The sequence below is a fragment of the Gossypium raimondii genome, chromosome 5 (assembly GCF_025698545.1).
Source record: "Gossypium raimondii isolate GPD5lz chromosome 5, ASM2569854v1, whole genome shotgun sequence".
Taxonomy (NCBI): domain Eukaryota; kingdom Viridiplantae; phylum Streptophyta; class Magnoliopsida; order Malvales; family Malvaceae; genus Gossypium; species Gossypium raimondii.
Window position 1 is genome coordinate 8738862 of NC_068569.1, and position 24487 is coordinate 8763348.

At 35.1% G+C, this 24487-nt stretch overlaps 1 protein-coding gene across 1 annotated transcript; it reads left to right on the forward strand.

Annotated features, from left to right (window-relative positions):
• Positions 1-352: 352 nt before the first annotated feature.
• LOC105767550 (protein MOR1) lies at positions 353-23906 on the forward strand. The gene is made up of 54 exons (XM_012587113.1): positions 353-717; positions 834-939; positions 1025-1148; positions 2731-2810; positions 2898-3075; positions 3174-3238; positions 4063-4145; positions 4243-4328; positions 4453-4566; positions 5378-5497; positions 7273-7375; positions 7602-7738; positions 8080-8145; positions 8232-8349; positions 8460-8500; positions 9907-9978; positions 10412-10519; positions 10607-10712; positions 12182-12294; positions 12407-12494; positions 12653-12753; positions 12919-13026; positions 13120-13225; positions 13349-13428; positions 14076-14222; positions 14350-14425; positions 14524-14648; positions 14737-14847; positions 14926-15075; positions 15173-15247; positions 15374-15455; positions 15553-15668; positions 15760-15861; positions 15964-16035; positions 16130-16225; positions 16308-16409; positions 16522-16623; positions 17188-17370; positions 17562-17673; positions 17965-18041; positions 18109-18188; positions 18919-18966; positions 19091-19217; positions 19937-20059; positions 20219-20296; positions 20668-20826; positions 20912-21070; positions 21839-21936; positions 22059-22215; positions 22309-22422; positions 22529-22624; positions 22703-22774; positions 22858-23149; positions 23257-23906. The coding sequence occupies exons 1-54, from the start codon at positions 558-560 to the stop codon at positions 23532-23534; spliced, it is 6072 nt and encodes a 2023-aa protein (XP_012442567.1). The 5' UTR covers positions 353-557; the 3' UTR covers positions 23535-23906.
• The last annotated feature ends 581 nt before the right edge of the window (positions 23907-24487 follow it).

The window sequence follows — 24487 nt, forward strand, 5'->3', positions numbered from 1 at the left end:
TGATTCAAGTACAAATTTGAATACAAAAAATTCAAAAAAAAAAGAAAACCGTGACCGAAAGAGTAATTTTACAGAGTCTCGTGTCCGCTCCTTGCACAACCTGGGCCCCACAAATTACACTGCTCAACCAACGGCGATTATAATATGTTAGCTCACGCGTTAACATGGAGCGTACTATAAACGATCCAATAATTACGTGGAAGCTGTTGAAGTGAACCGCAAAAGTAACGACGAGGGCACGGAGTTGAGCGTGGGAAAGAAGAGGTTTTTAAACGTACAATTCAAAGAACCTCTCCATTGCTTTTCTGTTTTGGGAGGGGATTGATAATGATATACCCTACGCACAGCATTTAGTCCCGTAATTAAAATTCAAAACACCATTTTATCATTTGGTTTGGTCTCTCGCCGGCACTCGGCAGAGAAACAAAAAGCAAAAAAGAAAAGAAAAGAAAAGAAAAACAATAAGAAAATATAAATATCTCTTCTCGTTTTGCAGCTCTGCATTTGGATAGATCAAATCGTTGATAGAAAAAAATTTAAAGATAAGTAGAAATAAAATGTCTGAAGAAGAGAAATTGTTAAAGGAGGCAAAGAAATTGCCATGGGAAGATCGGTTGTTTCACAAGAATTGGAAGGTAAGGAACGAGGCTAACATCGATTTAGCTGCTCTATGCGATTCCATCACGGATCCGAAGGACTCGAGGCTCCGCGAATTAGGTCAGTCTTTTATGTTTTTGTTTTTAAAATTTTTTTTCTTAGGTTTTCTTTTTTTAACGACTCGGATCTGATTTACTCAATTGATTGGTGGATCTTTGTGATTTTCAAATGTACAGCTCCATTTTTCAAAAAGACAGTGGCGGATTCGAATGCTCCGGTGCAGGAGAAGGCGTTGGATGCTTTGATTGCGTTCTTAAAAGCGGCCGACGCTGATGCCGGAAGGTGATGCCGTTTTCCCTTTTAAACTTCTTTTCTGGATTTGTAGGGTTGCTTCCGATTTTTAATTTGGAGTTTGTTCCGATGTTAGGTATGGGAAGGAAGTATGCGATGCCATCGTGGCGAAATGTCTCACAGGCAGGCCTAAGACCGTCGAGAAGGCTCAGGCAGCGTTCATGCTCTGGGTGGAATTGGAGGCTGTTGAGGCTTTTCTGGTATGTTTGATAATTTATTAACACGATTATTCTTCTAAAGCTATGTGTGATCCAGATTCTAGTTTGATTAATGTTGATGGAGTGGTAGTAGGGCAACAGAGGAATAAGTGTTGAAGAAAGAATAACAGTGCCTGATCTGTTAGTCTCATTGCAGTGCATTGCGATTGTTCATTTATTTTTGGTATATTAATTGAAATGCGCTTAGCTTTCTCGCCTTACATAAGTTGACTTGAATAACTCAAAACAGAAGTATACAATCATGAAAAACCTGGCCGAAGGATGAGTCAAAATGTTGTTGGATTTAGGTTGGATTCTCATGCTGCCTTCTCTTAAACGTGCTAGAATTCTCAGCTGTATAGATATTTACTGAAAATGAAATTAAAACTCTGGGTGAAATTGCTCTTGCAGTTTACCTTTTTGTTTTCACTTGACTTGCTGCAGACTTCATAAATGCGGTTTAGGAGAAGGTCTAAATCTGACAAAATTTAAGTAACTCCAATGATTGAAATGTATAATTTATGAGATTGAGTGCTGAGTGAAATGGTTCATAAAGTACTAGGATACGAGGGGAAGATGAGTGATGGATATGATAGAGAGACTACTGTTATCTATTCTAAGTTGTTTAAGTTATCTATTTCTAAGTTGTTTGAATCATGTAATGTTTTCTGAACATTGTACACATAAGATTACTACTTTTATTTAGTAAAAGTGAACTTACTGTTTGCATGTATTTATATGTGCCCTGCCCCATCTTTCTTCTTTATAGAATATTATAAATCTATAGATATATTGATTGTTAGTTTTATTTTATAGATATAGGCCGACTCATTATATAGAATATTAGATATATAAAAGGTTTCTGTATATACATAAGCCTTTATTAGTTAATCCTTTTCATATTTATTCTATATATATCTTTTACATAAGAAAGACAAGATCTCTAAAGAAATATCTGAAATAAAAATTAGATAGGATATTTCTTTAATTTCATTTATGTGAAGGGCTTCTACCAACATTTTGCTTTATCTCTATTTCTCTCATTTTCTTTAGGTTATATAAGGGCATTGATACTGTCTGGTTTCTTTTGTCATAAGAGGGGGATCTAAGCTTATTGTACAGGGATTTTGAAATAAAGAAATATCTGAAATAAAAATTAGATAGAATATTGCTTTAGTTTCATTTATGTGAAGGTTTTTTACCAACATTTTGCTTTATCTCTATTTCTCTCATTTTTCTTAAGGTTATATACGGGCATTGATACTATCTGGTTTCTTTTGTCATAAGAGCGGGATCTAAGCTTATTGTACAGGGATTCTGAGATGACTCTTTAATTATGCAGCTGTGCCTAATTCTTACCTTTCTCCTGTATTTGGGGGGGTGGGGGTGGGTGGGTGGGTTAAATATTCTTACATAACCTTGTCTTGATGGAGAAAGCATTTCAGATCTCTTTATTTGGGGACCTATAGACTGCATTTTGACCTTTCCGGGTCTTTATGCGCCTCATTTTTATTGTAATTAGTTTGTGTTTATATATAGTAGAAATGTCTTTTTGTGATCTCTTTACATGTTCTGTGGTAACTAGGATTCAATGGAGAAGGCCATTAAGAATAAAGTTGCCAAAGCAGTGGTGCCTGCAATTGATGTCATGTTTCAAGCACTAAGGTTTGTATACAAGAGCCCCTGCAAACGTGCCGTGAATTAATTCGACTATATGCTCCCTACAGCTACTTATTTTCTGTTTGCGTGTAGTGAATTTGGAGCCAAAGTTGTTCCACCTAAAAGAATTCTAAAGATGCTTCCTGAACTCTTTGACCATCAAGATCAAAATGTCCGTGCATCCTCCAAAGGGCTGACTCTTGAGCTTTGTCGTTGGATTGGGAAGGATCCTGTCAAGTCAATATTGTTTGAGAAGATGCGTGACACTATGGTAAATAGTATTAAGATTAGTCTGTTCTGGACATGCCCTTTTCCAGCTATATTGAAATAAAATGTTTTTTTTTTTTTTGTTTGTTCTGCTGCTCAAAGAAAAAAGAGCTTGAGGCTGAGCTTGTGAATGTGACTGGGGCAGCCAAGCCATCTCGGAAGATAAGGTAAATCCCTTCAGTTTTACCAGTCTAATTTTGCACTATGCTGTGTATGGATGTGTTCCAATCGATGCCTTGTTGTATTTATGTTTTTATCTAGAGAAGTTTTGTGCTTTCATTTCATTAAGATTTGAGGCTAGGTGGTGGTGCTTTAAATGTAGGGTAAGCGAATAAAGTACTTTGTAAGAGTCATATGCATTTCTTTTAAAATCTCGAGGTTGACCGAGCAATATAACTCTGGTTATACACGAAGAAAAAGAGACAAAAAGGAAAAAAAAAAGAATCTTAATAGTCATATGCATTTCTTTTAAAATCTCAAAGTTGACAGAGCAATATAACTCTGGTTATACACAGAGAAAAAGAGAAAAAAGGAAAAAGAAAAAGAATCTTATGCCAAGCTGCAGAAATATAACATTTAAATGGTAAGGATCATTTTGAGCTGTCAATTTTCAATCATTAAAATTGTGCCAAAAAGAGCTTGCATTTTTTGACAACTTAGGTACAGGTTCAAAATTTTAGAGATTACAGTCAGGTATTAGTAAAACTGTCTCTTTTAGATATTCAAATAATTGATTGAATTCTTTTCACAGTCATGAATATTCATGTGTATTAACAAATTCATCGTGAGACTATTAGAATGTATTTTTGAAGTTTTGTGTTCTTCTGTCTGATACAGCTGATGAATGCATAACCCTATTCCCTACAACAGTTGTATTTGCATTTTTTCCTTGTGACTATTTGTCTTAACATTTTATAAGTTTATAGTTCAGTTTGCTTGCAATGTTTCCGTCAGGTTTATTATATATTTATCTCTAAATTATCTTTTTCAGATCCGAGCAAGACAGGGAACCAGAACCTGAAGCTGTGTCTGAAGCTGCTGGTCCTGGCCCCGCTGAAGAATCTGTAGCTGATAGTATGCATTTTGTTGTGAACTTTTGATTGCACAATTTCCTGACATTTAAAAGAAATATCTAATCTTGTACTTTTTGGCTTGTATATCATATTGTCAGCTCCTCAGGAAATAGATGAATACGAGCTTGTTGATCCAGTTGATATATTAACTCCTCTGGAGAAGTCTGGATTTTGGGATGGAGTGGTTAGCACTGTCCCTGAACTATTATTTTGACAAACTGTAACACTTCCTTTCCATACTAGTGCTTCTGAAATTGGGAATTAGGCTGCTTACTATCTCTTCTCTTTAAAAATACCATCTCTTGTAGAAAGCTACCAAGTGGTCAGAAAGAAAGGAGGCTGTTGCTGAACTCACAAAGCTTGCATCAACAAAAAAGATAGCTCCGGGTGATTTTACGGAAGTTTGCCGGACGTTGAAGAAGGTTTTTTGATCTGCTCCCATCTCTTAAAAATATTGCACTTGGACCTTGTAATGGGACAAGACAAATTTGTTTCAACAAACAGGGATGGGCATTTTCTTAATGTTTCTACTACATGAATGTCATCATATTTACTCTTACAACCTAATGCTCCTGTTTCTGTTCCACTTTTAGCATGCAAGTAATTCATTTGTCTTTTTTATCACATTCAACCTGGTCGTTATCATACATCTTTCACTTGTATGGGACAAGACAAATTTGTTTCAACAAACAGGGATGGGCATTTTCTTAATGTTTCTACTACATGAATGTCATCATATTTACTACTTACAACCTAATGCTCCTGTTTCTGTTCCACTTTTAGCATGCAAGTAATTCATTTGTCTTTTTTATCACATTCAACCTGGTCGTTATCATACATCTTTCACTTGTATGAGGTTGACATATCTTGGCATGAGTTATACCACTTTTACTACTTATTTATTTATTTATAAATCCTCCTGTAGTCTCTGTTAGCATCTGAGAGGTACTTTAATCTTTTATACCCTATTTGGAATCTGAAACTGAGATTCAATTGCACTTTTCTTGATTTACTTGATGATTAGTATAATGGCTATTTGTGGCTGTTGAGGCATTTTTGAGTACAAGGTTATGTTGACTATAAAGCATTAAGTTTGTGTGTGTTTCTGGGTATTGGCTTACCTAGTTTCCGCTTTGTTGTCGTGGCTTGTCAAACTCTCCTTTAAGCTTTAACCATTATGTTCTGTTGTGCCATTGCTATCATGATTTACCTAATTTGTCTTTCTGCTTGCAGCTTGTTACAGATGTAAACATTGCTGTTGCAGTTGAAGCCATCCAAGCTATTGGAAATCTTGCTCGGGGTTTGCGGACCCATTTTTCTGGTAGTTCGCGCTTTTTGTTGCCAGTTTTACTTGTAAGTGCAATATAACTTGTGTATTCATGAAAGCATTTAATTGTTTATTGTGTTCTTTTCTACTTTTGAAACTCTTCCTTCAGTTGTCATTTTTGTTTATCATCAAATCATTTGGTTGTGGAAATTTTGTTCACCAGGTAAAACTGAAGTAAAATGTTTGTCTTGTTGAAATACTTGGAAAGAGCTTTTTATTTTTATTTTGAACCTTTTCCTGGAACAGTTGAAACACAAAGTACATGCTAATCTAATACTAACATCTATGTGGCCTGATTCATCATTACCTGAAAGTAAAATTGTTTGTATTCCTTGGATGCTGTTTTTTTTGGCTTGTAGGTGTTGCTTGTTTATTAATGTTTGGATCTTTAGACACCTGATGAGGGCTGTTTTCTTTCTGTTGTAGAAACTCACTCAAAAGTACTTCCATTTGTCTCCATATTATGTTACATGCTATTTGATAAGCCGAAGAATAGAATGCTGAAAATTTACTATTGAACTGATTCTTATTTATTATTTTGTAGGAAAGATATGATTTTATTGGGATTGTACATTAAGAAAAATTGAGATGGAAATAATAGATGGAAAAATTGAGATGAATATCCAACTGCATTATGGAAATACAATAATTAATACTTTTCAATTGTTTATCAAATTACTCCTTAGTCCTTTGTCATTTCTATCACATTGGTTTGGTCGGAGTCTTGTGGTGAATTGCATATATTATTTCTGCTATGTAAGAAGAAAATTGCTGCAACTTGTGAATAATGTTGCTTCGGTATAATAGATAAGCTGCTCTTTTTTTTTTTTTTTGCGTGTGTTCTCTCTCTTTTCTTTCCCTTTAGTGGTGCTAACCCACATGTCTTATCCGTTTTTCTTTGGTTTTATAATCAAGTTAAGCCCTTCCACCTCTTGTCAACTGGTTCTGTGTTTGATGCTTAATATGATATCAATGGCCCGGTGTGTTGAGGTTGTCCACGTGTAGGATCTCTTGAGCTTCATGTCAGCGGTAGTGTTAAGTGGTGTTATTATCCCACAAATACTAAGTCTTAGGTTTCTTGTCATATATTTCAAGTTTGGTCTCTGCATAACGACAACTTGTATTGGGTTGGATGTGTATTATTGTATCAAAGTCAATGTTCTGACATGATGTTTTTCCTGCCAACTTCATGTGAGATTGTCCATGAGTAGGCTTGTGTTGAGTTACATGTGAGGTGTTAAGCGGTTTCATTCCACATCTACCAAGTATTGGTTTTTTTTTTTGATCTTATGTTCAAGTTGGGTCTATGTGTAGGCCGACATTGAGCTACATGTTATATGGAGTGTTAAGTGGTGTTATCTCTCATTTATCAAGTCTTGGGTTTCTTGTGATCCTATATTTAAGTTGGGCGTCTACATCTGTTGCCAAATTTGTTCTAGGTTAGAGACCTAACACCTTTCTTCATTTTTTTACATATTAACTTGTGGTCAAAAAGCTTTTCATGTATTTTGGATCACCCTTCTATGGACCTAACCTTGTAAAACAAATTCTAATGATTTTTATTTTTATGTCCCCTTGGCTCTGTGCTTTATTTGAGTTTCTTGGTACCCTTTCCTCTGGAACCAAGTTGCTGTGTTTTGTAAAATTTCATGCAGTTAAAGGTCGTGAAAGTTCTCAAATTTACTTTTGTGTTTTTGTCGGATATGTAGGTTTTTTATCAATTTCTTTTTATCCTTTATATAAGTGAAATAGGTAATTAACGTAATGTTGTTGCTTGTATGGACGATTTCTTCTTCTATAGGAAAAATTGAAAGAGAAAAAACCTACTTTGACTGAGTCACTCACACAAACTCTTCAAGGAATGCACAAAGCAGGGTGCTTAAATCTGGCGGACATTGTGGAAGGCAAGCTACTTATTTTATTCACTAATTTATCTAGTTTTCCTTATTGGGTGAACCATTTGTAGTCTTTTTTACTTCCGATGAAATCACTTTCTGATTCTTTTAACTTTTTTTTCTTGTGTGCCCTCTCATGTAGCAGTTTTCTTATTACTATTGTTTACTGAAGCTAACCCTTGTTATATGCTGGCTGTCAAAGCTATTGTTTTTTTAATATGTTCGTTTATTGCAGATGTTAAAACTGCATCTAAAAACAAAGTTCCTCTTGTGCGTTCTTTAACTTTGAACTGGGTGACATTCTGTATCGAAACAAGTAACAAAGCTGTTGTTCTGAAGGTGCATAAGGATTATGTCCCAATCTGTATGGAGGTAAGTTCACTGTTCCTTTTATGATGCTAATTCTAGGATAGAATATTTTATGCCTGACTATTTTCATCTATCTTTACTTAATATTTGGCTTAGTCTCCGTACTGCATTGCTCTCCTTTCTCACTGATAAGAAAAATGAAAATCTAGAATATTTACTTCAGGAGAAAGGGGAAATTCTTAGAATATTTTGAGTTAAATCATGAAATGTTGCTGTATACATGTTTAGGATTCTTAGAAATAACATTTACGGATTCAGCTCTAGTGCGAATGAATGCTCTTATAAGCGTTCTCAATTTTTGTTTATTGCTCTGACCATTAGACTGCTATTAATTTGGATTGCAGTGTCTTAATGATGGGACCCCCGATGTCCGAGATGCAGCCTTTTCAGCACTGACAGCTGTTGCTAAGGTAATATTTTCACTTATTTTGTTATTCTCTCTTTAATTATTCAACATATTTTACCCCTATATAAATTTTGTTGTGCTTTCTCTTAGTCTGTCGGTATGAGGCCATTAGAGAGATCTTTAGAGAAACTTGATGATGTTAGAAAAAAGAAGCTCTCTGAGATGATTGCTGGATCTGGTTCTTCTGTACCTGGTGCTACAAGCTCAGGTGTATTAAGATTTTCTTTGCACTGACCATTTCAATTAGTGTTGGAACAATTGAAATTCTTTTGACTGGTTTGGTGTCATCATTTCTTACCATCTATTATGATATTCCAGCTGCTGTAAAAAATTCAGGTGGTGGTTTGTCTTCTACAGAGGTCAGTGCACTGTTGAACCTATTGTTTTGCATTTTCCATCTTCAGTGTTCTCTTACATTTGATACTAGCCAATGTTATTTTTCTGACTAAATGATACATTCTTCCTGCTCAGAAGTTAGGATAGAACCTATTTGGTGCTTAATGTCTAGCACAGATGGTAAGCCTTGGGGTGTTATGCCTGAATGAGGGATTTCAAAATTTTATTTTATTTTAAAAAAGATCTTAGCCTTTTGGAATTTATTAATGCAAAATACTAGTAATTCTAATTGAATTGTTTGGATAAATAGTTTAAGAAAAATTTAGATATTTGAATTTTATAAGTTAAACAAATAATTACAGAAAAGGACATTGATATTGGAAATAAATAATATAAAAGTATGCAATATGGACATCATTAGATTTGTAAATATTTATAAATATTTTAATAATATAAAATGGAAAATATATTAGACTTAAATAAAATGATATTTTGAAGTTTAAGTTTCTTATATTATAGTGGGATCATGTGTATTAAATGGAATTATATTATGAAGAATTCTGAAAACCATTTCTTTGGGTGGAATTTGAAAAGGAATTTGAGCTACTTAAATTCCTTCTTGGAATTCTTTAAAAATTTTAAAATTCTCCATTACTTTACCAAATAAATAAATTAATTTTTAGAATTTTTTTATCCTAGATAGAAATGAAATTCCTTCTCCAATTCCCTCATCCAATACACATTTGATGTATATTTAGATCTTATCTATATTCAAAAGCAGAATGATATTATTGAGTTCGATTCATGTGAGAATGAAGTTCTGATTTTATATGGTGATGTGTGGATCATTTGAAGTTATAAGACATGATATTTACATGGTTATTTTTATACAGTTTTCTATACTACAAAATAAAAGAAATACTTGATGTCATTTACAGTTGGTATAAGGCCAGTTTGACCCATCTTTCCTTTACTCTGCACATTAATATTGTTCAGTTTTTTCACTCTACAAACATTGGCTGAGAAACTGAATTTTTATGAGATGTGCATCTTAATAGATAATTCGATTTATGGAAAAAAAACTAAAGAAGGTTTAAAATACAGTTTATGATGTTTATATTTGATCTTTCACTTTTACTCTTAACAAGGCCTGAAAAGTGGATCTTAAAATGAGGTTATCTCCTTTCTGCCAGTAAAGATAAGTTGATGTTATTTGAAAATACAGCCAGAATTAAGATGTGGTTTTTAATGTTTTATGATTTTTAATAATATTATTGATTACAAACAATGATGATGTATGCTGACACTTTCATTTCAGACATTCCACTAACTTGTCTACAAATATTTCTTTTTCTTTTTCTTCCTGTTGTCTTTAATGTCATGTTAAAGTGATCACAAACTTGGTTTGTTTTTCAACTATTCCGTGCAGGTTTCTGAAGGTTCATTTGTTAAGAAATCTGCGGCTAGCATGCTTAGTGGGAAGAGGCCAGCCCCTGCAGCTGTAAGATTTTATTTTCTAAGGATAATACTGAGTTGATCCACTAACTTTACTAGAAAAATTGAAAAAAGGTTCCTCAAGTTTTTATTGCATAAACCTAATGTTTATTTCATTGTTATAGACGAATAAAGTCCAATAGACAGAATTGTTAAATTATCGTTGCTCAAATATTTCTCATCTAGTTCATCCAAATAACTTCAAGCATTTTCTAATTGTGATAAACAAATTTTTTATTGAAGTATGTAATATTCCACAACATCAAGTTTCTAATAAATTAGAGTTTGTAGGCTTAATTCCATGCAATTAAAGATTGAGGTCTTCTGTTATTTTTTCTGAAAATTTCAGGATTATTTGGGCAGGATTTCTATTAGGTATTATTTGGTTTTTAAACATTTTTCTGGTGTTATGCTGATTGAAACTTTGAACTGTTTATCAGCCTGCTAACAAGAAAGGGACTTCAGCGAAGTCAGGCAACAGTAAAAAGGTAGATGGAGCTGGACGGACGGAAACAGCAAAGTCGAGTGAGTCGCCTGAGGACATTGAGGTAAACTTATTTGTTAAAGTTTCTTTATTGTCATTACTTTAATAGCTTGGAATATCTTAATATCTTTTATTTGTCTGATAATTACAGCCAGCAGAAATGAGTCTTGAAGAGATTGAAAGCAGAATAGGTTCCCTCATTCAGGCAGATGTCATTTCTCAACTGAAGAGTGCTGTATGGAAAGAGCGTCTTGAAGGTTGGTTGCTGTTTCAACTTGCTCTTCCTCTTGACTATCTTCATTATTCTACAGGGTATTTGATAAATATGGGTTTTATTGAAGGTTATTGATGATTGATAACTTGCAAATTCTTGTTGTAATGCTGATCATGTATCTATATCTATAATATTTACATAGAAAATAGCATATCACATACATAGTTTATTGTGTACATACATGTAAAGTCGGCAATTGTCATGCTTCTACTCTCTTATTATTAGAAGAGGTGCTTAAATTAATGCATGCAGCTTAGTCAGTTTTTTTGCGTTTAATTATGTTTTGATAAGCCTCCAGCCTAACACCAATTGGCTATAGGTAATTGGGCTCAACATGAATATTATTCCACAGGAAATCCAAGACTAAAGATGCAGGATAATACAGCTTTTATGCTCCCCCTATTGTGTGGGTCCTTGTTGAGCTACACTTTGGGGGGGGGGTTGAAATGCTTCAAAAGTTGGACCTTTTGATGTCAATTGCAATGTTAATCAATCAATTAGATAATAAAATTGGGAAAAAAGTGAATTCATATAAAGGTTATTGATCATTAGTATGTATAGTTTCTATTATTAATTTCTTAGTACTAATGTCAATGTTTTCTCGTCTACTTATTTCTTTTTACTTAGATGATAATGTGGCTATATTATATTAGAGAGTGAAATGCAAGTTACCAATGTTTAAGTTGTTGTTTTCTTGTACATGTTTATAGTTATATGACTTTTAACTTTTTATCTCTGCATATGAGTTTATATATATTCTTAACTTGATTACAACTTTGTCATGCGTTTTTTGGTGATTATTGGATTTAGAAGAGGCTTAATCTCTTCTCTTTTCTAATCGATAATGCTTGTATGCCAAGTAAATAAATTCCATGTGACTTGTACTCTCAATTGCATGTAATTTATATGTATGCATCCATTACTTTTTAATTCACTGCTGCAAGAGTGAAGGTTATGGTCGTTTTCCACCTCCAAGAATCACTAGAATTTCTATGACTAGGTTGCGAATATATTGCAGTGTACAGTACAATATGCTTAATCCAGATGGATGGGTTTGACTTGCTAATCTGATTTACCGGCATCTAATGCTTAGGTTCTTATTATTTTTCTTTCAGCAGAAACTTCTGCTAATTACTAAAAATTGCTTCCAGGATAAACCCATTTGGCTTAAGGTTTTATTTGAGTTTCATTTTCTCGTGCTCTTGTGTTACCTATGAGGCTTTGCATAAAGTGATTACGCTCTTGACCATGTTGTCTTTTATATTTTGATTTAATTTCTTGAATTATTTACTTGAACATTTTCCAATATAATAATGTCTTGAGCCAAATGCTTCAAATATGACATTTTTTGCTTTCAATAGCGTAGTTAAAATAGCTAGCTGTTTTGCTATCTTACATTATTTTATATTAGCTGAACTTTCTAATTGGGTACCCAAACCTCTCTGACTGCAGCCATATCCTTGCTGAAAGAACAGGTTGAAGGTCTCCAGGACCTTGATCGGTCTGTGGAGATTTTGGTTTATTTGCTATGTGCTATTCCTGGATGGAATGAGAAAAATGTTCAGGTATATGATGATTTTTGTGGTTTATAAATGGTAGCTTGTCTTCTTTAACCTTTCTCTCTCTGCTCTGTTCACTTAGTATTTGGATATCAAGACTCTTAAATTGAAACTGCAGGTCCAGCAGCAAGTTATTGAAGTTATCACTTATCTGGCCAACAGTGCTGCAAAATTTCCAAAGAAATGTGTTGTTCTTTGCCTTCTTGGTGAGTGTATTATCATAAAAAAACAATAATTGTTTTTGTTGTCCTGCTATCAGTTTATTGTATGCTTGTTTTTGTGCCTAAATTTTTTTCTATCCTGTTACAAAATATGTGTTCAGTCCGTCATTAGGGTACCTGTTTGTATTTTGCCCAATTGACAGGTATAAGTGAAAGAGTGGCAGATATGAAGACTCGTGCACATGCTATGAAGTGCCTCACTGCTTTCTCCGAGGCAGTAGGTCCAGGATTTGTTTTTGAAAGGGTAAGATCAAATATTACACGCTGATGATTAATGCCTACGTTGATATCATTTCAGTTGGTTAAGCATTTATTGAAGCAAAGATCTAGAATACTTTGTTCTGTTACGTTTGTTTGTAGTTTTATTTTGCTTTCTCTTGAATACTTCATGAAGAATTATTTATTGCAGCTTTATAAAATAATGAAAGAACACAAGAATCCCAAGGTTCTTAGTGAAGGTTTATTGTGGATGGTCTCCGCTATTGAGGATTTTGGTGTATCACATCTGAAGTTGAAGGTATTTCTCCCATCTAAAATACTTTTACAATTACTCAATTTTATATGTAACTGCAAGTGTGGTTTACTACATTGAAACTAAATGTATTTGCAGGATCTAATTGAATTTTGTAAAGATACTGGATTGCAGTCCAGTGCTGCAGCCACCCGAAATGCTACAATTAAGGTTTTGGGTGCTTTACATAAGTTTGTTGGTCCAGGTGATGACTGATACCTGACATTATCCTATTTGGTGTTGTGTGTCCACCTTCTATTCATGATTCAACTTTCTATGAATTTCCTTTACTCACAGATATCTTTTTTTTGGTCACGCATTTTCACAGATATCAAGGGGTTTCTTACTGATGTCAAACCTGCATTGCTTAGTGCACTGGATGTTGAATATCAAAAAAATCCATTTGAGGTAAGTATACTATGATGTTAATCCAGTTATTGTGTGAATTGATAGACCAATAAATTATTCTGAAGTGAAATAAAGTTGGGGACATTAAAGCAATATCTTTTTGCTTTCACTCAATTTTCTCATATGCTCAGTTCTGGTCTAGGGGTGAGCATTCAGTTTTTTGGGTTGGTTCAGTCAGTTTTATGAACTTAACCAACTTGACCAACAACCTCCAACATAACTGAACTGACCGACTGATTTAGGCTTTACTGACCTAACTGAACTGACTTAACATCAGTCAATTTGGTTGGTTAAGTCAGTTAACCGACTTATTTTTTATGTTTTATAAAAATATAGTTAAATAATTTAAATTGCATTATAAATCCATTTAAAATAAACAAAAAGTAATATATATTAACTCGGTTAGGTTCTGATTTTTAATAACCAACAATCAACCGACTTAACCGAATGAGTTGGTTCAGTCAGTTATCTCCGGTTTCTGCTCATCCCTAATCTGGTCTGTCTCAAGTTCAATGGTAAGTGCCCACATTCTAGACAGTTTCTGCTCACCCCTGATCTGGTCTGTCTCAAGTACAATGGTAAGCGGCCACATTCTGGACAGTTTCTGTGAAGAGGATATTGATTATATTTTATGTATTGCCGTTCAGGGTACTTCCACCGCTCCAAAGAAAACTGTCAGGGCATCAGAACCATCCTCTTTGTCTGCCGGTGGACTAGATGGTCTGCCACGTGAAGATATTAGTGCGAAGATCACTCCTACCCTGTTAAAGAGCTTGGAGAGTCCTGATTGGAAGGTATTGCTCTCAATATATCTGATTTCATTTGCACTTTACCTCCTTGTGTTTGTTGTGCATTTTGATGCATGATTGGTTCCCTTAATTAGAATTTGTGGTGTTTTACCTTGTTTTTTATTCATTCTAGGTGCGTTTGGAGTCTATTGAAGCTGTCAATAAAATTTTGGAAGAGGCTAACAAGCGCATTCAACCTACTGGAACTGGTATGCTATGGGTTTCACAACTTCACTGGATTAATTGGGGGTCATCTATATTGTTAATTGGGGTAAGCATTCTGATCATGTGCGTTATTGACTGCCAGGAGAGCTATTTGGTGCTCTTAGGGGCCGGCTATATGATAGCAACAAAAATTTGGTTATGGCAACTTTGACTACCATTGGCAATGTTGCATCTGCAATGGGACCGGGTGTCGAGAAAGCAAGCAAGGTTTGGCAGACACAATTTATCATTTAAAAGATATTTTATTCTTTCAGTTGCTTAGATGATCAACACATGCATGATTTGTTAAATGCAGGGAATACTATCAGATATTTTGAAATGCCTAAGCGACAATAAGAAACATATGAGAGAGAGCACTTTGTCTGCTTTAGATGCTTGGAATGCTGCTGTTCATTTTGACAAAATGGTGGCTATTTTTCTGCTCTCAATCTTGTAGTTTTTACTAGCTTTTTTTTAGGTATCTAGAATAATTCTGTTGTTTTAGGTTCCTTATATCACATCAGCACTAACAGACTCCAAGCTTGGGGCGGAAGGACGTAAAGATCTTTTTGATTGGTCATCTAGGCAACTCTCTGGACTTAGTGAATTTCCTGATGCTGTGCATCTGCTCAAACCAGCAGCCACAGCCATGATGGTAAATTTTTCTGAATGGATCATATCCCATGGCTCCTCTTCCTATACATTTTTCTGATTCGTTTTACACGTATCTTCATGTCTGGAATTTCTTGTAGGATAAATCAGTGGATGTTCGCAAAGCAGCAGATGGATGCGTCACTGAAATTTTAAGAGTTAGCGGGCAGGAAGCAGTATGCTACCAAACTTATTTGTATTTGTTTCTTTTTGTTGTTGTATTTTCCTCCATGATATTGGCATTCATTTGTGCTTAGAGTGATGCCTGAGCATCTTAGCGTTCGTGTATCCCATCTTATCAGATTGAGAAGAATCTTAGAGATATACAAGGGCCAGCTTTAGCTCTTATCCTTGAGCGGGTAAAACCTTATGGGTCTTTCCAAGGTATCTTTTTGTTTTCTTTGGCTTGTGTACCTCCCTTTTTTGTCTCACTTCCCATTCCCAATCTTTTCAGATGCTTATCAGTATTTTTTTTTCTCAGAATTAGTTGAACCATCCAAAGGTGGTTCTATTGGACTGGCATCAAAAACCAACACAAAGGTTGCAAAAGCTACTTCCAATGGTGTCACTAAACATGGCAATAGAACTGTAACTTCGGTAGGTTTTTATCGCTCTAGTTAGATACTCTTTCAATTGGAAGACTGCTAATTAATAATATATATTTTTTTCTTTTAATATGGCTTTGAAGAGAGCCATCCCAGCGAAGGGATTGAAACCAGATACCATGTTGCCTGTTCAAGGTATATCTGTTCAGCCTCAAGCTTTGTTGAATGTCAAGGATTCAAATAAGGTATGATTGGGTGATTTATTAATTTGAGACTTACTTGGAGCATATGAATACAACCATGCACTCGTATTCTGTGCATAAATGTTCATTTGGCCTTTATCACAGGAGGAAAGGGAGAGAATGGTTCGAAGGTCGAAGTTTGAAGAGCCGCGAATTGAACAGATCCAAGATCTTGAGGTTTGTTTTCCAAAATGTTTGCTTATTAAAATTATTTGTTTTGTCAAGTTAATATTGATTTCTAAGAGTTTTGGTCTTCACACTTTTATTCCAGAATGATATGATGAAGTATTTTAGAGAGGATCTACATAGGCGCTTGTTGAGCACTGATTTCAAGAAGCAAGTTGATGGTCTTGAGATGTTACAGAAGGTTTTCCACGATTACATTCTTTTTCATTTGGTGTTGTTGTGTTAATACTTTTCGTATCTCATTCTTCTCAAAACAACTGCAGGCACTCCCTTCCATTGGGAAGGAAATAATTGAAGTTCTGGACATACTATTGAGGTGGTTTGTTTTGCAGCTATGTAAATCTAACACGACATGCCTTTTGAAGGTCAAATCTATGTTGTCTCTCTGTTAATGCTTTAACTTCATGATTTCTCCTGTAGAGTTGACAAATAATGGGCATTTTGTTACATAACGGTCATTTGCTTTGCATTTAATAGGTGCTGGAGTTTCTTCCAGAACTTTTTGACTCGTTGAAGGGTGAGGCATATAGTTTGACGGAGGCAGAAGCTGCCATTTTTCTTCCGTGCTTGGCAGAAAAGGTATGGTTCCTAATCTTCAATTACTTCATTAGCTGTATGTGAAAATGTCTTTATTTCTGTGAATGTTGTTTTATGGTTATTTAGATTCTTTTGAGAAGCATGTTGTATGCTACCTTGCACCGTGCTTTTATAGCATCATTGTTATTGAGCTTTTTGTACAATGATTGTTAAATAGTTTCCTAGCTCACTGCCAAGTTAAGGTAGCCAATTTTGAGTATTTTAATACTTGGGTACAGCAACTTGCCAACCTAGTTAAGCTTTCAGACTTGCGAATTAAATTACTATATTTTATATGTAACATGGACATATAAATAAAGCATATTCAAGCTTCATCATGCTGTAGCTTGACAATCATGGAGCCAGCCTGAGTTCAGATCCATTAGATCAATTCCTTCTTCATTTTGACCTCAAGTTTGAAAAAGAAGATTGGCTCTGATCAAGCTGAGTTTTGAGTTTTTGGTCAATTCATCCTCGAGTATTTGTAGTATTGATTAAATTGTACTCCTACCTGGATTTGATATTTGCATGTTTTGCAAATGTTCTGATTTCTAAATTTGGTTGCAGTTGGGGCATAACATTGAGAAAGTTAGAGAAAAAATGCGGGAGCTGACAAAGCAAATAGTTCAAGTGTATTCGGCCACAAAAATCTACACTTACATTTTGGATGGTCTTCGTTCAAAGAACAATCGTACTAGGATAGAATGTGTTGATCTTGTTGGTTTCTTTATTGATCATCATGGGGCTGAGGTTAGAGGGTTGTTTCTCTCATGGATTTCTTGCTTCTAAAATAATGGTTCTAAAAACAACTCTAGTCTGATAGAGCTTGTCGATTTTGTCCATTTCTTTTTTATCATCATGAGCTTATGTAAGACATTGGACACTCTTGTGGTCATGCAATTCTTTCTTCTAGAGTAATAATTTCTTTCCCTTCTAAACAGATAAGTGGACAACTAAAATCATTGCAAATTGTTGCAAGCTTGACAGCAGAACGAGATGGTGAAATTAGGAAGGCTGCCCTAAATACACTAGCTACTGGATATAAGATTCTTGGTATGCCCTAAATGCAACGCCCATACTAATATAATGTTGTTTGCTGCATAAATACATGTTATACCGAAGAGCTTTCTTTCAAAGGCATATCTTTGTGCTGGTCATTTTAGCTCATTTCATTTTTAGATTCCTCCTCGGCTTCTTGATTTTACTTTGTGATTGTTGTGTTGCTCGAGTTTTCATTCAAAAGTGTATCTTTTTGCCGATCATTTCAGCTCATTTCATTTTTAGGTTCCTTCTTGGCTTCTTGCTTTTATTTTGTGACTGCTGAGATGCTTTCAATCTGTTTAGGTGATGACATATGGAGATATGTAGGGAAGCTGACAGATGCTCAAAAAAGCATGCTAGATGATAGATTCAAGTGGAAGGTCAGTGTATATATTTCCTTTTATATGTTAATGTTTTCTTTCTTCTCAACGTAATATGTTGTAGCAGGTTCGAGAGATGGAAAAAAGAGGGGAAGGCCGACCTGGTGAAGCAAGAGCTGCTCTAAGGCGATCAGTAAGGGAAAATGGGTATATTTCTGCCATCCTTTTGATGTGAGGAGTTCCTCACAGCTTTTTGATTATATGTTATAAAGATTAAAATTACAAATTGAAAAGATTAGGCTTTTTCTGCTGTCAAGTTTTATGTATGGTGTCAACTAGTTTCTGCTCTATGAATCTTAGCTTCTTTGATTCTCTAAAAATTAGAAACTTGATGGACCATAAAGATCAAAATTACAAGTACAAAAGATTAGGCTTTTTCTGCTGTATGAACCGTAAGTTAATTTCTTTGGTTCTTTTAAAAAATAAAAACTCAATGGTCCATAATCTGCTCACTTAATCTTTTTGTGTTCTCTTGTGTAATGGGATGCCTTGCTATAAAATTTCTGGTTATGGTTTCTGTAGAAGCAGTGGAGGTTATTTGGCTGTCAAATTTATTTGGGAAGCTTTTCCTATAAATTAAGCTGTATGCCCGTTTAATCTGTATGTGACACGTTATTGAAATGGTCATCGATTTGACTCAGACTAGAGCATAATGTCCTTAACTGTGAGATTGGTGAAAGCCCTGACCCCCATTTCATTTTACATGACAATTTTTTAGTGTACCACAACATTTTTATTATTGTTTGTATGGTGGACATGGTAGGTATCAATTAGTGTTTCCTTAGTTTCTTCTGCCTGAATGTTCGAAAGATATAGTAGCTTCCTTCATTTCTTCAGATTTTAATCACTTTGTCTTTTGTTTTTTTTTATTTGCCAGACCTGATGTAGCTGAGCAGAGTTGTGAAGTTCCACAGACTATTTCCAGGTAAATATTTTCAAGGTTCTATTGGATTTTTATCATCTTTTGTTGCCATCTAATCACGGACTGTCTACATATATTCATGTTGAGTTCCTTACTCGCATTCTTTTTAATGTCTGTAAAACCACAGGAAAAACTATGTGCAACCTGACCTTAACATGGAGAGACATTTAATGCCTCGGATGCTTGCTGGTGTCAGTGGTCCCTCAAACTGGAATGAAGCTCTTGATATAATTTCTTTTGGCTCTCCTGAGCAGGTTCCTAACTTTGTCTAATTATAATTGTTTCTCTTTCTTAATATGATTTCGACCTAATTAATAAGAAGGGACAGAGTTGTTTAGCCAGAGAAGAATCTTGGTTGACAGTTCTTCACTCTAGCATTAGCTTTTCAGAATGGAATTCAGAACATTGTATTGATTTATCTTGTAAAATATTACCCTTCAGTCTTAAATTTACAATGCTCAAGACAATCGATCAAATTGAAGAGACATCTTTCTTTGGAATGGTTGGACATCATATATTTAAGCAATATGTTTAATGGTAGTGAAGAAACAAATTATAAGTACCTGGTAGCTATCAAATGGAGTGTGGTATTCTTTTCTGTTAATCAGTGTTAAGAATTGGATTCTAATGTTTCTGAGTAGATGCATCTGGCATAACCGTAGTGTTTGAATCAAATGAAGCCTCTTCGGTAGGTAGGTGGGTAGTGTTTTCGTGTATGGGTCAGGGAAGTTGCTTGTGCTATTAATATATATTGGGTTGGTTATGAGATTATGACCTAACTTAATATTGCTGCAAACCATTCCTGTGCTAGTTGTTGCTCTGATGGATCTGTATTGCAAGATCGGCATTAAGATTTTGTCAATTATGTTATTTCTATCCATGCTTGATATGGTTTTCTTATTACTATTTTCAGTTCCTTTAGTTATTACTTGTTTGGAGACATGATTGCTTTGTAATTTATGTTGTATTGCAGTCTGTCGAGGGAATGAAAGTTGTCTGCCATGAGTTAACACAGGCCACTAATGACCCAGAAGGCAGTTTGATGGATGAACTAATGAAGGATGCAGATAGACTCGTTTCATGCTTGGCGAATAAGGCAATCAAACTTTTTAGTTTCATTGTGATATGATTATTAATTTCGTTGAGCATTGATTTCCTTATGCATAGCGATAAATAATTTATTTTGTTAGATTCTTTTTAAGAATGCTTTTTTTGTCTGTTCTATAACCTTTCATTCTCTGTCTCCGCTTAATAGGTAGCCAAAACTTTTGACTTCAGTTTGACTGGTGCATCATCAAGATCTTGTAAATATGTTCTAAACACGCTTATGCAGGTGAGAACAATCTAAAGTACTAGTAACTTCTATAATAGAATTTGGGATTTTCGTTAGGGATTGTATATTTCTGTCTTATTTTTTGCTTAAGAGTAGGGTGGTGGTGGTGGTGGTGCTGGCTTGTTTGGGGAGGGGGGTGCTGAATTATTAAAGAATAGGGTGTACATTTGGTAGCTGAATGTAGTGAAATTGTTGATTTGCCTCATGAAAAAAACCATTTTTATGTACGTGAACTGATGGTAAAAAGTTATTTTATATTGATTCTTTCTAAGCAGTTATTAATTTTTTTAAGCTTTTCATTTTAAGAAGAAACTTGGTATTACAGGTTGTTTTGTTGCAAAATACTAATTCTTTTGAATATCTCTTGACAGACATTTCAAAATAAGAGACTTGCACATGCTGTCAAGGAAAACACTCTTGACAACCTTATTACAGAGCTTCTGCTTTGGCTTTTGGATGAAAGGGTTCCCCATATGGATGATGGCAGCCAACTTCTGAAAGCTCTGAATGTCTTGATGCTTAAAATTCTGGTTGAGCTGCTTTAAATTGCTTACATTTTTGCTTCAAATTTATGTATCTTCTTCCTTGGGTTTTAACTGATGATTGTGCATGCAGGATAATGCTGATCGAACCTCATCCTTTGTCGTCCTAATTAATCTATTACGTCCTTTAGATCCTTCAAGATGGCCTTCACCTGCAACAAATGAGACTTTTGTAGCAAGAAATCAGAAGTTCTCTGATCTGGTTGTCAAATGCCTTATCAAACTCACAAAGGTAATATTAACTCTTGGTGCTTCTGGGAACATTTGTAGTCCGAAACAATCCTATTTATGAATAGAGTGTCAATCATTATCCACTAGAGGAACTCAGTAAAGCACGTGACTTAGTTTTCCCTTCAATTATTATTTTTGTTGACAAATTCATTTGTTGAAGACTATATATATTTTTTCTATAAAAAAGAGTATTTTTATGTAGCCATCCAGTATACTATTATCCACAAAAGCAACTTAAGAAATTAACTAAATTTTCCTTTCCATAACCGTTTTTGCTGACATATTAATTGGTTTGAGAATATCTTTCTTTATGTTGCCATCCATGTACCAAAAATTAAATTGCTCAGGTTTTATATATCATGTCAAAGATATCTTGCCAATAACAGTACTATCATTTGCCAACTTAGTATTCCATCTTACAGTAGTTTTGTTGTAACAGTTCTGCTTTGGTGTCTTGGTATACTTGCAGGGAGGCCATTTTTGTTGGCTATGATGTCATTAATCATCTATTTATATGTTTTCTGATTTTATATCTAGAAGTAATTTATAATTTCCTTGTTAGTAATTACTGATGAAATATGATAATTTTGGCTTGAAGATAAATGGAAAATCTATATATGCTTATCATTATTGAGGGACTGGTGTATGTTGAAGAAAATGCGTTCAGTTTATGCTATGGAAATTTCTGTATTCAACCGTACATGTTTATGCTTTGGTGGTTGTCTACTTTATTTTAATGATACCATTGGGTTCATTCACTTTTATGCAGGTTCTTCAAAGCACAATCTATGATGTTGATCTTGATCGCATCCTTCAAAGTATCCATGTCTACCTGCAAGAACTAGGAATGGAAGAAATCCGGAGAAGGCATGTCTTAAATCCAGTATCTTTCTTTTTCCATTGTGTTGAATGTTAATTTTTATCTCCCGGTCGTGTATTGATGAACTGATTTCTGGTTACCTTATCTTCCTTTATGGTTTGGATAAAAGAGCTGGAGCTGATGATAAACCATTACGAATGGTAAAAACCGTTCTACATGAACTTGTCAAACTTAGAGGGGCTGCAATAAAGGGTCACCTATCTTTGGTGCCCATAGACATGAAGCCTCAACCAATTATTCTTGCCTATATTGATCTCAATCTTGAGGTAGTAATAAACTTAGTAAATGACAACATTCTTAGTTTAACTTGTAGCAGCATCTTTTTGTAACTTCCAGTATCCCTTATGTTAATTTAACAGACTTTGGCTGCGGCAAGAATGTTGACATCAACTGGCCCTGGTCAAACTCACTGGGGTGATTCTGGAGCCAACAATCCAGCACCTGCCACAAATTCTGCTGATGCCCAGCTAAAAGTATTCTATTTTTCCATAACTAGAGTTATGATTGTCCTTGATTGCTGTTTGTATTATAAATATTTATTATTCGCTCAACTCTGTTTCGCCCCATGTCTTCTTACAGCAAGAACTCGCAGCAATATTTAAGAAAATTGGTGACAAGCAGACATGCACCATTGGTCTCTATGAGCTTTATCGCATCACTCAGCTATACCCTAAGGTCATTAATATAGTTTCTATTATACATCCCGAAGGTAGCTTATAAAACTGTGGAGACTGATTTTTTATATTGTTACAGGTTGATATATTTGCTCAGCTCCAAAATGCTAGTGAGGCATTTCGGACTTATATTAGAGACGGCTTAGCTCAGGTTTGCATGTTTGCCCTTGTGGAGTAAAATTTTAATGGTTGGATGTCATGTTGTGCTTGCTAATAGTTTTAGTTGCATTGCAGATGGAGAAGAATGCTGCAGCAGGAAGGACTCCTTCAAGTGTGCCAATGTCAACCCCTCCCCCTGCTTCTCTTTCTTCTTCGTCACCTGAATTTGGGCCTCTGTCCCCTGTACAGACCAACTCTTTAAATGATTCTAAATTATCAAGTACAAAACCTGAACCAACAAGCTTTAATTTGCCACCATCATACACTGAAGACTATCGGGGGGCTGGTAATGCTATAAATACAGCAAGAGTTCGTGCCCCTGAAAATGCATTGGCAGACCAAAGAAATGAGAGATTTATCAGTGGGGGTAATTTCTTGTTGTGTTTTATTATTGGTTATTTATTGTTATTGTTATTTTGTTCATATTATATATTTTTAAGGAGTTACCATGGAAGCATATTGTTGAAAGTGCAGTAACCAGTGGCACATTGGACGCAATCAGAGAGAGGATGAAGAGTATGCAACTAGCAGCTGCCGGTGGGAACATGGATGATTATGGAACCCGGCCCTTGATGTCTGTCAATGACAACTTAAATCTTGGACTCTCAACTCAGACTCGTACATTAGATCCTCATCCTGGTATGGAGAACCCGGCACAAGGAGGTGTACTTCCTATGGATGAGAAGGCATTGTCTGGGCTCCAGGCACGGATGGAAAGACTAAAGAGTGGCGGAGCACTTGAACCTCTTTAAAAATATTCCTTTTATGCTTTTTTCTAGGCCTGCCATCGAAAGCCGTTATTGTAAATGGAAGGGAATTAACATACCGCAGTTACCCATCGAAAGCAGCCCCTGTTTCTCCTCTTCTTGGTTGAAATGCCAGCCAAGTAGATTTAGCTGTACCAAATTTTCTTTAATTTTAGAAAATGCGATACGGTGGTTTCATGAATTCTATTTCTGTTGGACATTAGTATTCAGGCATAGGTAGGTATTTGGTGATAGACTAAAATTTTGTTGCAAGAGTTGGATGGGATGGAATCAAACGTTGGCTTTACAATATTGATAACTTTGTAATTGTGATTCGATTTGCCCGTAAATTGCAATTAAACCCAGTGTTTGCTTCTACCATCTCCTCCTAAAGTTTGCGCCACCAATTGTTGTAGAAGCACTATTGTCATCGACTGCATGCTTAACTTGTTCAGTAAATTTGAGTATAGTCTGATCCTCTATATGCCACATTCATCATTTGTTCCTGGATCTTTCGCACTTTGTTCCCTATTTATCTTGAGATTCATATATCCTAAAGCAGTAGCCTTGCAGTTCCTCATTGAAGCTTTCTTGTCGTTGTTGATAGTCTATCTATTATAGCCATGACCATCCAAGAAATAAAAGAATGTTAGTGGTGACTGGTGTCTGATGTGTCCAATACAACCTGACGCTTACTGGGTGTAATTGCGTCTCGCATCGTAGTTGCTGAATAGGATGGACGGACCACCCAGCCCATCAAACCGGGTTTATAAGTAGATTTTGAATTTTTAGTTGACCTTCTACAGTCAACGTAGGGTTTTTCATGTCTACCCTTCAAATTTGGATCATCTGCCACTTCTCAATTTATGTTTCTTTACCGCTCATTATGCTGTCACGATGATAAATCATATTGTATAGTAAGGTGCGTGTTTACCTAGTAAATTTTTGTTGGCACTGAT